The sequence below is a fragment of the Globicephala melas genome, chromosome 9 (assembly GCF_963455315.2).
Source record: "Globicephala melas chromosome 9, mGloMel1.2, whole genome shotgun sequence".
Classification (NCBI taxonomy): Eukaryota; Metazoa; Chordata; class Mammalia; order Artiodactyla; family Delphinidae; genus Globicephala; species Globicephala melas.
In genome coordinates, this window is record NC_083322.1 from 43901865 (window position 1) to 43917461 (window position 15597).

General features: G+C 40.9%; 2 protein-coding genes across 5 annotated transcripts in view; one reads left to right on the forward strand and one right to left on the reverse strand.

Moving 5' to 3' along the window:
• Positions 1–3512, reverse strand: part of AVL9 (AVL9 cell migration associated) — a 63512-nt gene extending 60000 nt beyond the window's left edge. Inside the window, exon 1 of one of the 4 annotated variants that reach the window (XM_060305438.1) lies at positions 3174–3512. In XM_060305438.1, coding sequence (XP_060161421.1) covers positions 3174–3266 — 93 coding nt within the window. In that variant the 5' untranslated portion in view covers positions 3267–3512. Of the gene's footprint in view, positions 1–2928; positions 3039–3173 lie in introns of those variants that run through there. The other 3 variants (XM_060305440.1, XM_060305441.1, XM_060305439.1) reach the window with 3 other exon arrangements.
• A 7616-nt stretch (positions 3513–11128) lies between these two features.
• On the forward strand, positions 11129–14814 carry LSM5 (LSM5 homolog, U6 small nuclear RNA and mRNA degradation associated). Its single transcript, XM_030857477.2, has 5 exons — positions 11129–11204; positions 12734–12829; positions 13112–13139; positions 13857–13929; positions 14552–14814. The coding sequence occupies exons 1-5, from the start codon at positions 11159–11161 to the stop codon at positions 14582–14584; spliced, it is 276 nt and encodes a 91-aa protein (XP_030713337.1). The 5' UTR covers positions 11129–11158; the 3' UTR covers positions 14585–14814.
• Positions 14815–15597: the final 783 nt, after the last annotated feature.

The window sequence follows — 15597 nt, forward strand, 5'->3', positions numbered from 1 at the left end:
TTTCTGCTATGAGATGTAATTATAATTTTAAATATTTATGTATGTATGTATGTACGTATGTATTTATTTAGGCTGGGAATGGTCTGAGTTGCAGCACGCTGGATCTTCGTTGCGGCATGCACGTGGGATCTTGCTCTCCGACCAGGGATCGAACCTGGGCCCCCTGCATTGCGAGCGCGAAGTGAGGTAAGTATAATTTTCAAAAGCTGCTTTCAGCCAGCAATAAGAAAATAACCCTGCGACTTTCCTGGTGGTCCAGTGGTTAAGACTCCACGCTCCCAATACAGGGGGCCCGGGTTCAATCCCTGGTCAGGGAACTAGATCCCACACACGGCAACGAAGATCCCGTGCACCACAACTAAGACCAGGCACAGCCAAATCATCTTTCATTGAATTGTGGCAGAACCCTTTGCATTCTCTTCAATTCTATCAACAACCCAGGTGAGCAGACACTCAACAAGTGTATGTATTCAAAAATAATTGTCTTAGTCTCCCTGAAGCACCTTGTGGATTACAAAAATATATATATAAGGCATGTATTTTTTCCACTCTACTAAAAGCCTACAACCTAAAGTGCTACTAAAAGAGATGCAGTTATGAAGACTAGGGACATCTGGGCTTTATTGTTAGTGCTGACAAAGAGGCTCTCCTTAACCAAACTTTAGTCAGGCTCCTCTGCACTCTCTTCTCAATTAGGCCCTGACTTCTGGGCTTCTGGGTTCACCTCCGCATTGTCCAATTTTAGCAAGAATCCTGTTAGACCGGTTTAGCTAGAAACCCCTGTTACCCCTGAGGTACTAATTTTCTTTCCATCCACTGGCCCCCACTCTGCTTCCTGCCTATAAATTCTCACTTTTCCTTGTTATTTTCGGAGTCCAGCTCTATATTGAGGTCTCTTTTTCAATGTTGCAATTGCTTTTCTGAATAAAATCTGCTTTTACCACTAGCTGTGTAAGTATGTTTCAGTCACTTAACCTTTCTGGGTTTCAGTTTACTCATCTGTAAATTTAAGGGAGGTAGAGTAGATGACCTCTAAGGATCCCTGCCAGGTCTAAAATTCTCATGACGAAATCTGGTAGAGGAAAATGAGGTACAGGAAAAATTAAGCAATTTGGACTTGCTGGAGGTCACAGAGCCGTGAAGCCAGGACATCATCCAGGTCTTCTGACTCCCACCCAGCACAATGTCCATTTTACAAAACCAGTCACCGGGAATTCCCTGGTGGTCCAGTGCTTAGGACTTTCACTGTCAGGGCCTCGGTTCAAACCCTGGTTGGGGAACTAAGATCCTGCAAGCCATGCAGCACGGTCAAAAAAAAAAAAAAAAAAAATCAATTTCAATGCTGAAACCAAAAGGCAGACAAATCCAGAGAAAGGGCATACCCAAGGTGCTATTTCACCCCCGAGTTCTGCTTCATCTTACAATCTGTTGTTCAGTACTCTTTAATCCCTAAGCAGCATTACATTTTTTTCCCATAAGATAAATCATTTTTCCTTTCTGGAAACATAAATTATACTACTTTTACCAATAAAACACGTAGAACACATAATAATTAACCTTGACTTTAGATGACAGCAACGATTAAAAGATTTTATTCTATTTCCTACCAATATTTCCTTCTGTTTTGTCATTAAAAGTTCCATTCAGTTTGGTTGTGAAGTGGGCCCCAGTTCTTACTTTACTGTAAAAGACTCCTAAATGCCACGGGGCTCAGCTGAAGGCAAGTCTGACTCCAGCTTGACTTCAGTAAGATCGTTTTACTTCCTCCAAGTTTCAGTTACTTCGCCCATATCCAAGGTAAGTTATAAAAGACAACATCAAAGATGTGAAGTTTTAAAGTATTAAAAATCTAATGATGATGAACACTGTGTTTACATGCCATGGTACAATTATCTCAAATATCTATTTTCATACCTCTAAATATAGGGAAACAGTTTTTAAAATTTTTTAAAATTAATTTTTATTGGAGTATAATTGCTTTACAATGTTGTGTTAGTTTCTGCTGTGAGGGCCACATTTTAAAAACTTATATTCTACTGCTGCTGCTTTGAATTTTTTAAAATACCATACTGAATAATGCCACTTCCTCCTTGGTATCTTTCTATGCCATTTTTACCTGAGGGACAAGGAATATGATATATTTTAAAGTTAAGGGAACTAGATCCCACACACGGCAACGAAAACACATACAAACATAACTATTTTTTCACGCCATCAGTTTTCTGTTATCATCCTCTAACGAACTTAAATTTTGCCAATAAAGGTCTTCTAAAATGTTACATTTTCTGTGAAATGCAAGAAACAAAATGCTACATTACCTAGTGGGTAGCAATCAGTATTTTTAATACTTTACGAATTTCAATTTACCGTTCACTAGCACATTATGACATCACTGCCTTCCAGCGTTTGCTCTCATTAAATAATCCTGTTTCTATCTTTGTTCCCTTGCCTTCCATACATAGACGGCAAATGTTCTATTGTTCCCGTTCACCATTTCAGTGAAGAAGCTTAAAAATGACTTTACATTTGCACGTTTCTTTGCTCGGTAAATACAGTTCCTCTCACTGCAGTTGAGCTGGAGAGGTCGATCTCTCACCAAAAAGCAAGATCTGGACAAAACTAAACAGCAAAACCAAGGCCGAATGGGAAGGGTGGGGGGTGGAGTCAGTACACCAGCCTAACAGGGGTTCTAGGGCTTCCACAGATAAACAAAGGAAGTTGATTTCCCCACGGCGCCGCGTGTGCTTCACTCGTGTGGAGTCCCAGAGCTCATTACCTCGAAAACGCAGCCCAAGTGCTGAATTTTTCTAAAGGATCCCATTATAGGTGGACACCCAGAAAGTCAGCGGAGGCAGAGCTGGATGGGGAAGAGAGTGGGCCGACCTTCGATTCCTTCCTCCCACCCCACCAAAGAACCTAAATACCTACCAGCCCCAGCATACCGACACATAGCTCCTCAGCTGCTCAAGATACAATTTTCAGGGGCAGGAGAAAAACGGGAGCGTGGGGGGTGGGCTTCAGGTGGGGTGAGTGCGAGGAGCTGGAGAGAGGAATCAAGTTCAGAGGCGAAGCCGAGGGCACCAGAGGGAGGTCTAAGCAGAGCGGAACAGCTTGGGTGCCGGCGACGCGCGAACGCCCGAACGGCCGGGGGCGGGCACAGGCCCCTTCCTCACCTGGCAGCCCTTCTTGTGATGAAAGCCGACCACCGCGATGTGCAGTACGGGCCCACGGGGGGCGCTATCGCCGCCGCGCCCGTTTTTCTCCATGGGCGACCGCCGCAGGCCCGCAAGACGATGACTGCAACCGCCGAGGGCGGCAAGCCGAGCAACCCCGTGACCCCCAGGAGGATTGCGAGCAGTGGATTTCAAGTGTCAGCGAGGGCGTCGCATGAGAGGCTCGCAGGGAGCGAGGAGGAGGCCGAGGCTCCTGCAGCTCTGCACCGCCCCCCCCGGGCCGCAGCCGAGCTTCCCTCATCCGCTTCCGCTGCTTCCGGGCTGTCACCTGATGCGGCGGCAGCCGCCGGTAAGGCGGGACCGGGCAGGATTGGGAGGCACCTGATGAGGCGGGGCCTGGCGGGGCCTGGAAAGGGGGAGGGGCGCCGGGATGGGGCGGGGCCTGGTGGGGTCGCCTGGCACACCTGTCCCCCGCTCACACCCTCTAGGTGCGAACTCATCCCGCTTCCTCCTCCTCTGTCCTCGTTTCTTCCCCCTTAAAATCTCCGCCCCTTCCCATCTCTTCCCTCAGCTTTCCTTTTTTTTACTTCACTTTCGGAGTATCCAGTTCTTTCACTTCCTTTCCTTCGCCTCTCTGGCCTACAGTCTCTCTGTTCTTTACTCTTAAATTTTGATAACACGGAGACATATTGGTGCGGCTGTATATCTGTGTATTCAACCTTTAAATTACCTGCTTACCCAGAGTTTCTCTTTTGCTTCGTTCTATGTTTTTTTTCCTTATTTAAATATTATGTGTAGGAGTTTGGAAGTGTTTTAAGGCCTGATGCAGAATATCCTTGAAAGTAAATTTACAGGGAGACCTGTAAAATGATCCTTCTAGTCCTGCTATTTTATTTATTTATTTATTATTTTAGTCCTGCTATTAAAAAAAAAAATTCATTCTATCTTTCTGGTTTTAGTACTCTGGTCAGCACAGAGTACTAAAATACATAGGGTCTGTTGTCACCAGGATTTTTTATTTCCTTACTGTTTGTACTACTTCAATTTAAAAAAATTGAATCTCATTTTACGTCAATTTAAAGTGAATAATGGAAATACTAATAGATTTAACAAGTCTTATCCAGGGCAGTTTGAGGATAGGTACCTGCTTCAAATAGCATTCACAATTATTACAATAACGAGCTGTGAAGTTTATCATTACATGTTGCACATCCCTTAGTTTAAACAACCTTAGCAGCTGATTCCACTTCTGGCCTTGAAATTTAAGGACATTCATTCTAATATAAGTATGGCTGAGAAAAACAGTATACTCTTCTTAGAATATACTTTCTGTGATTCAGTTGAACTGTTTTAATGCTAAGAAAAATTTCAAGATGTTGCTACTATTTCTTTTCTGTATTACAAAAGTCTTGACATTGGCTCAAAACTGTGTGAAACTATAATATTGCCTGTATACAGAATATGTCACTGTTTTGTTCCATCTGCCTTGACATTTAGGCCACAATTGGCCTAACTAAAATTGAAGTGAAATTGAACATCTTTTCAAAAGGATGTAAGGGCAGGACATCTTAGGACTATGTATCTACAGTGAATGCCAATTGTTTATTCATTGTGCAGGAGACCCAGTAATAACTTTATAAAAATCCATGTCATTTTGCATCCTAGGGCCTCCAACTAAGATTAAATCATTTATTCATAACCATTATGTTGGTTAAATGTTTAAAAATTATGTCATTTAAAATAATGCTATAAACAAAGAAGATATGTTACAGGGAAAATTGGAAAAGAAAGTAAACAAGTGGATTTCCAGAATTTTTTCCATCCCTAAATATACAGACTGGTCCATTTAACAATTTAGAATAACAACTTTTATGGTAGTTTTTTTTTTAATATTTTTAAATTAATTTATTTTTGGCTGCGTTGGGTCTTCATTGCTGCACGTGGGCTTTCTCTAGTTGTGGCGAGTGGGGGCTACTCTTCTTTGCAGTGCGTGGGCTTCTCATTGTGCTGGCTTCTCTTGTTGTGGAGCCCAGGCTCTAGGAGCACAGGCTTCAGTAGTGTGGCACACGTGCTCTAGAGCACAGGCTCAGTAGTTGTGGCACATCGGCTTAGTTGCTCCGCGGCATGTGGGATCTTCCTGGACCAGGGATTGAACCCATGTCACCTGCATTGGCGGGCAGATTCTTAACCACTGCTCCACCAGGGAAGTCCTACATTAGTTTTTAATGAGTTGTATTAATATAAAATAAATTCATTAACAACATATTGTCTACAAGGACAAATATCTATTGAGGAGAAAATAGAAATTTCTCCTTTATTTTAAAAAATATTGTAAGGAACAAGATTGGAAATAACAATTTGAGATAATGGAATACTTCCTGAACATTATTTTGTTTTGTTTTTATTTTTTTAAACTTTTTATTTTATATTGGAGTATAGCCAATGAACAATGTTGTGATAGTTTCAGGTGCACAGCCAAGTGACTCAGCCATACATATACATGTATCCTTTCTCCCCCAGACTCCTCTCCCATCCAGGCTGCCACATAACATTGAGCAGAGTTCCCTGTGCTATACAGTAGGTCCTTGTTGGTTATCCTTTTTAAATATAGTTGTGTGTACATGTCAATCAACTCCCTAACTATCCCTTCCCTCCCCCCCACCCCCCTGCAACCATAAGTTCATTCTCTAATCTCTAAGTCTGTGAGTCCGTTTCTGTTCTGAACATTATTTTGAAAGGAAACTTTTGCTTGTATTTTTATGATGACATTTATCTCCAGGGAAAAAATTAGAAATGCTTTTCTGAATATACATTACATTGAAGAGCTTCTTTTAATTATATATATTTTATGGTGAATTATAAATTCTATTTTATATCTGCTCTGTAAGTAAGAGCTAATGGGAGAAAAACCCTGGAGACATAGAGCTGTGACATGTTATCAAATTCATTAAAAATAAACTCTTCATCTGGAATTGCGTATTGTTTCTTTTTCTGTCTTGCCTCAGGAAAGTACTCAGTAAAATAAAACCACTCCCTTCCTGCAATCCCCATTAACTCTACTCTCTAAACAAATTTTATCAACTTTTTCAGAGTATAAAGAGACTTTCTTTATTCTTCATCAATAATATTGAATATTGCTTATGTTAATTTGGTTTCTGTAATGGAATACAAAGTATTGACTTTCTTAAAGCATATTTTTCTGAATTTTAAACTCTATCAAGTAACCAATGCCTTGAATTTGGTCCCTACTCATACTATAGTATGGTGAAAATAAAACAAGAATACAGATAGGAAAACAAACAAACAGGAAAAGAAAAGGGCTTCACAACAAATTTGGCATTACTTTGTCTTTAGAATCATGTGAAGATTAAGGAGGTTTTTGATGGATATAAATGAAATAGAATGAGAAACAACTTAAAGAACTTAGACCATACCTGGCCACAATGCTTGCCCTTGAACAGGTCTCAGTAATAATGATCTTAATGGAACAAAAGAACAAAAAAATGTTATCAGATAAGAGAAGTAACAATAGCAAAGATAATACATCTGTCATAAAGACTCCCAGTTCTGTTTCAATGATAAAGATTAGCCTGAAGCACTTTCTTGAGCTGTTTTGCTCAACTGTAACCTGAGGTTTGATGTTGACCTTTTGTGACCCTTCTGCCTTCAACCAACAAAAACTTTGACTCTGTCGACCTTTGCCCCAATTCTGTGCTGAATTTTCTGCTCAAGCCCCCTCATGAATATGCATGTACCTTAGCTTAAAACTTCCCCAATTTTCCTGTTCGGAGAGATACTGTTTTGGGAAAGATCCCTGGTGTTATCCTTACTTGCTGCAAGTAAGAAATCCTGCCTTCTCTGGATCTTTGGCTTGGTTGTGTCTTTCAGCTAGACACCCACCAAGAGGCAAACCCAGTTTTCCGGTAACAAAATTGCTGCCTTAAAATGGCTTATGTGTTTAAAAGTAAGATAAATGTGAAACTAGCTACCTAGCAATGCTAGCTTTTGTAACGCCTACTCTAAACCAACCACCATATTAAATATTAGGAAACAAAGATAAATAGTAATAGCTCGTATTTAATGAGTCCTCTGCTAGCTACTTTTCATGTATTATCTCATTTAATCTTCACAACAATCCTGTAAGTAGACACTATTATTCTGTTCTTTCCAATGGGTAACATGGGACTTGCAAAGTTTGAATAGGTCAAATAACTAGAAGGAATTGTGATGGAGATGAGGTTTGAATCAAAGTAATTTAACTTCAAAACTAATGGATTTAATCATGCTTCTTCCCAAAATTCTTGACTTTGAGGAACCTTTTTTTGCAGGAATGGGGTGGGGTGGGATGTGTGTTACCCCCTGGGTAGATAATTATAAGAAAATGTTACCGAACACAAGTTTGCGTGACCAATGCACAGTGAGGCCAAACAGACCGAAACATTGGAGTTTGGAGCAGAGAAAGATTTATTGTAGGGCCAAGTAAGGAGAATGGGTGGCTCATGCCCCCCCAAACCCCAAACTCCCTGATGGTTTTGGGGAAGGAGATTTTATAGGCAAAATTTGGGCTGAGGACTACAGGGTGTGTGACTTTCTGCTGATTGATTAGTAGTGAGGTAACAGGATGGTGTTCTAGGAATCTTTTTTTTTTCCTTTTTGCAGTACGCAGGCCTCTCACTGCTGTGGACTCTTCCGCGGGCCTCTCACTGCTGTGTACTCTTCCGTTGTGGAGCACAGGCTCCAGACGCTGAGGCCCAGCGGCCATGGCTCACGGGCCCAGCCGCTCTGCGGCATGTGGGATCTTCCCGGACCGGGGCACGAAACCGTGTCCCCTGCATTGGCAGGTGGCCTCTCAACCACTGCGCCACCAGGGAAGCCCTAGGAATCTTATGCTCAACCTGAAGCTACTATCCTCCACCTGGGTGGGGGCCATAGTTCCTACAGAATTCAAAGATATTGTTATGTATGTTCCTTGAGCAAGAACCAGGACACTGCCCCAAGGCTGCACCATTGTTTCTTGATTTCTCCTCCCTTATTTCTGCATCCCCTCCCTTCCCTAATTAGAAACTGTTTGAATCTGCCCTTTGGAACTCAGGGAAGGTCAAGGAGGCTGAATGAAGCCTATTTCCTACAAACAAGAAATGGGGGACACAGAAAGTCTTTTGTGCCCAGGAGGGCCCACAGGGGAGAGCATTGAGAGCTATTAACATTGAGCATTTAGAGCATTCTGAGAGCTATTAACATTGTTGCAGGATCATGAGAGAGCCCAAGTCTGCAAGTCAGAGAAGCTTCACAGAGGTGGTCACATTTGAACAGGATCTTGAAGGATGAATGGGATTTATTAGAACTTGGGAACAGAGCGTCCTAAATGCAATAAAGTAAAATCACTAAGGACTGAGGTTATTAAAGGACAGCATTTAGAAAAGGAAGGGTTTTATGACAAACTCAGGGGAAGTATATAAGATTTAAGTTAAAGTGCAGCGAGAGATGTTTGGAGGAGGGCACATGCCAATTTGGAGGAGGGCACACAATATTCCCTCTACTTGGAATGCTACTCTTGTCCCCTTTCTGCCTATCCAATTATTCATCCTCCAAGACTAGATTCCTGTCAATTCCTTTGTGAAGCTTCCCAAGCTATCTGTGTGGCCAATGGGCAAATTTAACTCTCTGAGTATGAGGAACTTTATCCAAATACCAGATCAAAGTGAAACCGCAGTCCTCCTCAGATGCAACTTGAACCCAGCCGTACTTCAGATTGGGACTTGAACCCACAATACCAGACTTAGGAGGGGACTCAAACACATTGTCTTTTCATTGAAACAGCTTACATGGTGTCAGGACTTACTGAAGGTCATGTTCTTTGGTTTCAGCACAGAAATAATTCAGTGTGAAGCAAAGTGATAGGCAAAGAGTGGGTTTATTAGCATAGGATGCTTGTGAGGGATACAAGTAGTCAGGCAGGGGAGCACAGCTCCGAGAACAAAGAGGGCTATATTTTTATAATCAAGGAAAAAGTGGGGAGGGGAGAAGACCAGCTCCTTCCTCATTTTTGGGTAGAAGTCAAATCTTACATCATTAGTTCCTCCTTTGACCCTATATGGTCTAACCCAGACTGTAATGGCGCTATTTAAATCATATGTATATTAGCGAAAGGGTAGTGACATATACTAAAATATGGTAATTCATCTCAGGTTTCAGCACAATGTCCCCTTTCACCTAGTTTCTTTCCCCTTTCCCCTTTATTCCTGTTTTGGCTTCATGCAGAAATGCTACTCTTCAAGAACCATAACTCCCTGACTTCATGTAACTAGATGTAGACCCCATATCTACTGTCTTTTGTTTTAACTATCAGGATTTGTGGTTTGAATGCACCTGGTATTCCTTCAAGGTAGAGTAAATTTTCTGCTATGTTACTGGATTCTTTTATTTTCTTTTAAACTGGATTGTTTTCTTGAATGGTCATTAGTTTACAACAGTCTCCCAAACTCCCTTAAAATTCTCTCTCTCTTTAATCCCCTAGTGGGATTTATAACCTATTTAATTATCCTACTCTCTCTATTAAAAAAGTAACTATTAGGAGTAAATGTATTTGTAAGTTTCCTGACACATATGAGGTACTCAATATTTCTGAAATGCAAAAAAGCCAGGATTGGCTTAGTATTAAGAAGGAGGTTGAATCCTAGGGGACTTTGAACTCAAGGGCCCACCTGTAAGGGCTTCTGAACCTCCTCACTGATGTTTGCCTTAAATCATACCTACTTCTCTAGGATCCCTGAAGCTAAAAGAGGACTTTTTGCTTTATGTATTAAATTTCATATGCCTTCCACATAATGTTTGTTAATTGTCTTTCTCTCCTATTTATCCTCTGGCTCCTATAAGGACAGAAGACATTGTAGTTCTGTTCTTTACACTGTTTTATACTCAGCAAAATGCCAGACAGTGTGCAACTAAAGTATTTGTTCAATGAATGAATGATGGGTGCTTTACAATCATTTGTTGTATGAATGAAGGATGTTCTTTCTGGCCTCTCTTGCTTAGGCTCTTTAGTTTTAAGTTCCTCAGATACAAACATAAAATATACTAAGGCAGAAAATTTGTTTGCTTTCTCTTTTCAAAAAAGAAGTGTAAAAGCATCAAGGTTTCCTAAATGTGATGTCATTAACATAGAGTGACATCTGGTGGTTGCCTGTTGGACAATGTGTTTGTGGAAGAAATAGTGAAAAAAGTCTATAGTAGACTCCTAGATATAACAGGATTTAAGAACGATAGTAGAAAATAGGGAACATATTTAAAATCTCCCCCTCGCCCAGAAAAGTTTTTTTAAAATGTTAGTTGTGGGTTTTATTTATTTATTTATTTATTTTTGGCCACACCATGCTGCAGGCGGGATCTTATTTCCCTGACCAGGGATCGAACCCATACCCCCGCCATGGAAGCACAGAGTCGTAACGACTGGACCACCAGGAAAGTCCCTTAGCTGTGGGTTTTCAATCCACTGAACTTTTAAAAGAATTGGTAGATTCCTTAAAAGAAACAAAAATAACAACAACAAAATTTACGAAAATTACAACACAATGAATCGGTGGCGGGAAAATCAAATTTATTTATACTGGTCTGAAGAAAGATCCTGGGTTGAAATGAGATACAACTTGGGGAAGATAAGACGACTCAAAGGTTTCCGTTTGGCAAAGTCTTCCGGGTTAGAGGAATAATTTATTTACAAGGCGGGATAGTTTTAAAGTCTCTTGGAAATTTGGAGAGAAAGGTGAGTGTCTGTCGAGACCGCAAAACGTTCAGTGAACGGAAATATTTCTCAGGATCTCATTGCCGGGGAAGGAGTGACTGGGAGCGATCCCCGTGGACCGGCCCGATCGCACTCTCGGCCTCAGATTGGTCGAGTCTGAACGGGCTGCCGGAAAAAGCGGAAGCGCGCTCTTTCAAACTCGCCTTCCCAACTTCGAGAGACGCAGACCACTTCCGGCGTAGCCATGGCGGCTAACGCTACCACCAACCCGTCTCAGCTTCTCCCTCTAGGTAACCGTTGTCGTGTTGGGGTGCCGGGGCGGGGAGCTGAAGATTAGGGTCGGGGCTCGAGGGGCAGCGCAGCCCCTGGCTGAGTGTTAGAAAAACGTATATGACCAACTGCTTTCTTCGCGGCTCTCCTCTAGGCGCCAAGTCTCTGCGGCCTCAGGCCGCCCGCGTCTCTTCGGCGTGGTGGGGTTTTCTCGAGGCAGGGACTTTTGACTCCCCAGACCAAACCGTCACCGGAAGAGGTTCACGCTTAGTGAATAAGTCGTTGGCCTTCTTTGTTGTGAGTTCGCCTTTACAGTAGTGGATAGCAGTCCCGTTCCTCAACCTGGCATTTAAAATCCCCAGATTAGACCCTGTTGCTTATCTGGCCGGTTGTTGAGAGAGGCACCAGGATCTGGACTGCGCCTTAAAAGAGGACTCTGGAAACTAGCTTTTCTTGCCGCTCATTCTTTCAACAGTTATTGCGCCTCTGTGCACTGGACACTGTGATTGGGCACTGTTCAACAAACTAAAATCACGGCCGTTGCCTTCAGATAGCATACAAACCAGTGTAGGAAACAGGATACCGGGCAAATAAACATCGTACCAAATAACGCTAAGCCTGCTGAAGAGATGTTCAAGCTGCTGTCCGACTACAGAGGATAGACTTTTGGGGGGTGGAGGAGACGTAGTGACGAGAAGGGATCTCTGGTGAAGACAGGCCTCTCTCTTTTTTTTTTTTTAAATAATGTTCTATATCTTTCTAAAATTTTTTTAATTAATTAATTAATTAATTAATGGCTGTGTTGGGTCTTCGTTTCTGTGTGAGGGCTTTCTCTAGTTGTGGCAAGCGGGGCCACTGTTCATCGCGGTGCGCGGGCCTCTCACTGTCGCGGCCTCTCCCGCTGCGGAGCACAGGCTCCAGACGCGCAGGCTCAGTAGTTGTGGTTCACGGGCCTAGTTGCTCCGCGGCATGTGGGGTCTTCCCAGACCAGGTCTCGAACCCGTGTCCCCTGCATTAGCGGGCAGATTCTCAACCACTGCGCCACTAGGGAAGCCCAGGCCTCTCTCTTAATATTTTGTATCTGAAGGGTGATTGAGCTAGTGGATGTGGCCGTGATTGTAAAGTGTCATGGAACAAACTCTTTTTGAATGATCAGTGTATGCCAGGCAGTGTCCATTGGGGATACACTGATGAGTAAAAACAACCACCATCTCTGCTCTCATGGACCTTAGAGTCTGGGGGGTGTGGGTGGGGTTCATATGTCAATAGGATAACCTAAAATAATATTAAGCCACAGCCATGATAAATTGTTACAAAGGAGGGGTAAGTGGAGAACAGGGAAAACTTTCCTGTTAATAGAATGATTAACAGAGACATGTAGTGTAAGATCTAAAGTTTTCGAGTGAATACTTTTCCTGGTTTATATTTCACCATATGCAAGTAATAAGTGCCAATAGGCACTCACATATTTGTTGAAGTAACGAATGGGCATAATAATCTTTTCTCTCCTCTCCCTCCCCTTTTTTTTTGTTAAAAAAAAAATCCATAGAGCTTGTGGACAAGTGTATAGGATCAAGGATTCACATTGTGATGAAGAGTGATAAGGAGATTGTTGGCACACTTCTGGGATTTGATGACTTTGTCAGTATCCTTTTAAAAGTTGGTAGTATGGTTTTTTCTTCGGTATTTTAAAAAAAGAACTTTAGACAATCAGTACTTACGGATTTTTATAATAAAAATTAATTTATTCTCATGGAAATTGTGATAGTGTTTTAAGAGGTGCGTGTACTGAAAAAAGATGAAATTACTAATCACAAACATTTTGAATTTGAGCCATTGTGTTCAATGTTATAATTAAAACTGAACAAAGGCAGAAGCCAGAGTAAATTTAACTTGGTATATTTATTTTCTTAACACCAAATTTCAGATATGGTACTGGAAGATGTCACTGAGTTGTGAGTAGTGTTGAAAATTAAGGAATTGGGCAGGGGAATCTCTTTTTAATTTAAGGCAGTTTTAGTACTGTTGAGTCAGTAAAATGATCTGTTGAGTCAGAGAACACTGCCTATTCGAACTACTCTAAAGATAGAAGTTTTACCTACTGATGTTAGTAAAATTGGATTAGAGGATTATTACCTTTATGTAACTGTCACTAAATTGCTAGGAAATTAGTAGAGACAAAGCTTTAAGGTAAAAGGTACTAAAAACAGCCAGGGATCTTAGGGCTTAGGTCAAATAAAGGAACTGATAATAAGAGCATTTAATGCTTTAAATTAATTATTCTACAACTTATATATAATAGAAAATGTAAATGATGCCTCAGTTATATTAATTATAAAGATCATGACCAGTAGCTCTGCTTTCAGATTTGAATTAATTACAGATTGGTATAATAGATAGGAATCAGTAGTAGATAATAGTAAAAAGAGTGAGGATAGTAAACATTTTAGTTCATATTTGATCTCCTTGGCAAGTTTCAGCTTTTTAGATGAAGATCAGCTCAGTGGATGTGGATCTTAGGCCAGTCAGTCCACTCTGTTGCCTTTGGGGAAGAATTTACATCACCCAGGGGTGATGTACATCACCCACTTTGTCTCTGAAAAGTGTTGGTACAGTTGCCTGACCTCATGTTCATTTATATAGAATAATTAACCTTTAATCTATTTGTTTAGTGAAATCACACCAGAAGGAAGAAGAATTACTAAATTAGATCAAATTTTGCTAAATGGAAATAACATAACAATGGTAAGACACAGTAAAGCTATTTTTATTTAGATGTTAAGCCATTTTTGTGGGGCAGGGATTACAGAACTAACTTGCTTGACTAAGTGCTCATGGGTCCAGTGGTGCTTAAGATGGGAAATGGGTGCTCTGGTGGTCAGGGCTCTATGGCCAAACTGTTGAAGATGACATTAGGCCTAAGATTAGTTTGCTTGTGCTTTTTTTTTTTTTTTTTTTGCGGTTCGAGGGCCTCTCATTGTTGTGGCCTCTCCCGTTGCGGAGCACAGGCTCCAGACGCGCAGGCTCAGCGGCCATGGCTCACCGGCCCAGCCGCTCCGCTGCATATGGGATCTTCCCAGACCGGGGCACGAACCCATGTCCCCTGCATCGGCAGGCGGACTCTCAACCACTGCGCCACCAGGGAAGCCCTGCTTGTGCTTTTTAATCATTTGTTTTGCTAGGAATCATTGTTGAGACACTAAGTATTAATTGATGATGTTGGAATTGTAAACAGCAGTGACACGGAGAAAATGGAAATATGGGGGAGGGGCAAAGAGGCGTGACTCCGATCAATGAGCAGCTCTCAGGAGGGGTTTTTAGATTATGTAGTTCTAAACTAAATACTAAACTTTTTCCTCCTTTGCAGCTGGTTCCTGGAGGAGAAGGACCTGAAGTATGAATGGATTTCCTTGACTTATGCTAGATTCTGTTTTGTCTTACAATGACAACAAAATAGAATTTTTATTTTAACCTTTTAATGTTTGTATTCTCTGAAGCCAAGTTTTCCGTTAAAGGGAAATGCTTTGAAGATGCATTGTAAATGCCTGTTTTTGTAAGTTAATCATGATTATGTTGGAAAAAGAAGAACAGTTTGTTCTTTGAAAACAAAAATAAAGGTGTTTTTGTTAACTGTCATTTTATTTATTATACTGCAATAGCCAGTGGTTGTAGTTACTTTGTCACTTGCTTTCCTGTCATTTTATGATTATTTGCTTCCTCATTTAGGTGACCATTTGATTCTCAAACAAAAATTGTTCAAAACAAAATGATGAGCTTTGATTTTGAACAGGTGCATTAAAAAAACCTGAAATGATTGCTTACAAAATTCAGTTCAAACTCTGATGCTTTGAAATGAGGATTTTTCTACTGAACTCAAGTTCCATTAACTCCTATTAAAAACAAAGAAGCAAAATACACAGGTAATATATGCACATTGTAGAAGTGCAGATAAAGTAAAAAGGAAAATATTAATCACTTTGCTGTATATTCTCTTAGACTTTCTTAATATACTCTCAGTACACACTTTATTTTTACAAAAACTTACTCTTCCTGAATGTACTGTTTTGTAGCCTCCAGATAAGACTTTTTTTTGAATTTAAATGGGGAGAATCTTTCCGTGTCAAATATTTTGGCAGCATTAATGTGTGCATAGTATTTTATTAAATGGGTTTACTATAACTTATTTAGCCTATTCTTTATTACTGGCCACAGTAGTCTAACTAAATCTTTATACATTTTTATTTTTCTTAGAATAAATTCATAAATATGTAAGGTCAAAGGATAGATATTGTCGTGTTGCCAACAAAAAGTTTGTGCCAACCTACATATAGTTGTAGTTTTTCATAGTACCCTTCACACACTTAACAACATTGGCTATGTTCTATTTTCTCCTCTCTTTGCCATTGTGATAGG

What these genes read in the sequence shown, in the direction of transcription:
- LSM5 (XM_030857477.2), top strand. Translation starts at nt 11,159, where the DNA reads ATGGCGGCTAACGCTACCACCAACCCGTCTCAGCTTCTCCCTCTAG. An exon ending in GTCTCAGCTTCTCCCTCTAG is followed by an intron (nt 11,205 to 12,733) that starts GTAACCGTTGTC and finishes AAAAATCCATAG; the next exon opens with AGCTTGTGGACAAGTGTATA. An exon ending in CTGGAAGATGTCACTGAGTT is followed by an intron (nt 13,140 to 13,856) that starts GTGAGTAGTGTT and finishes CTATTTGTTTAG; the next exon opens with TGAAATCACACCAGAAGGAA.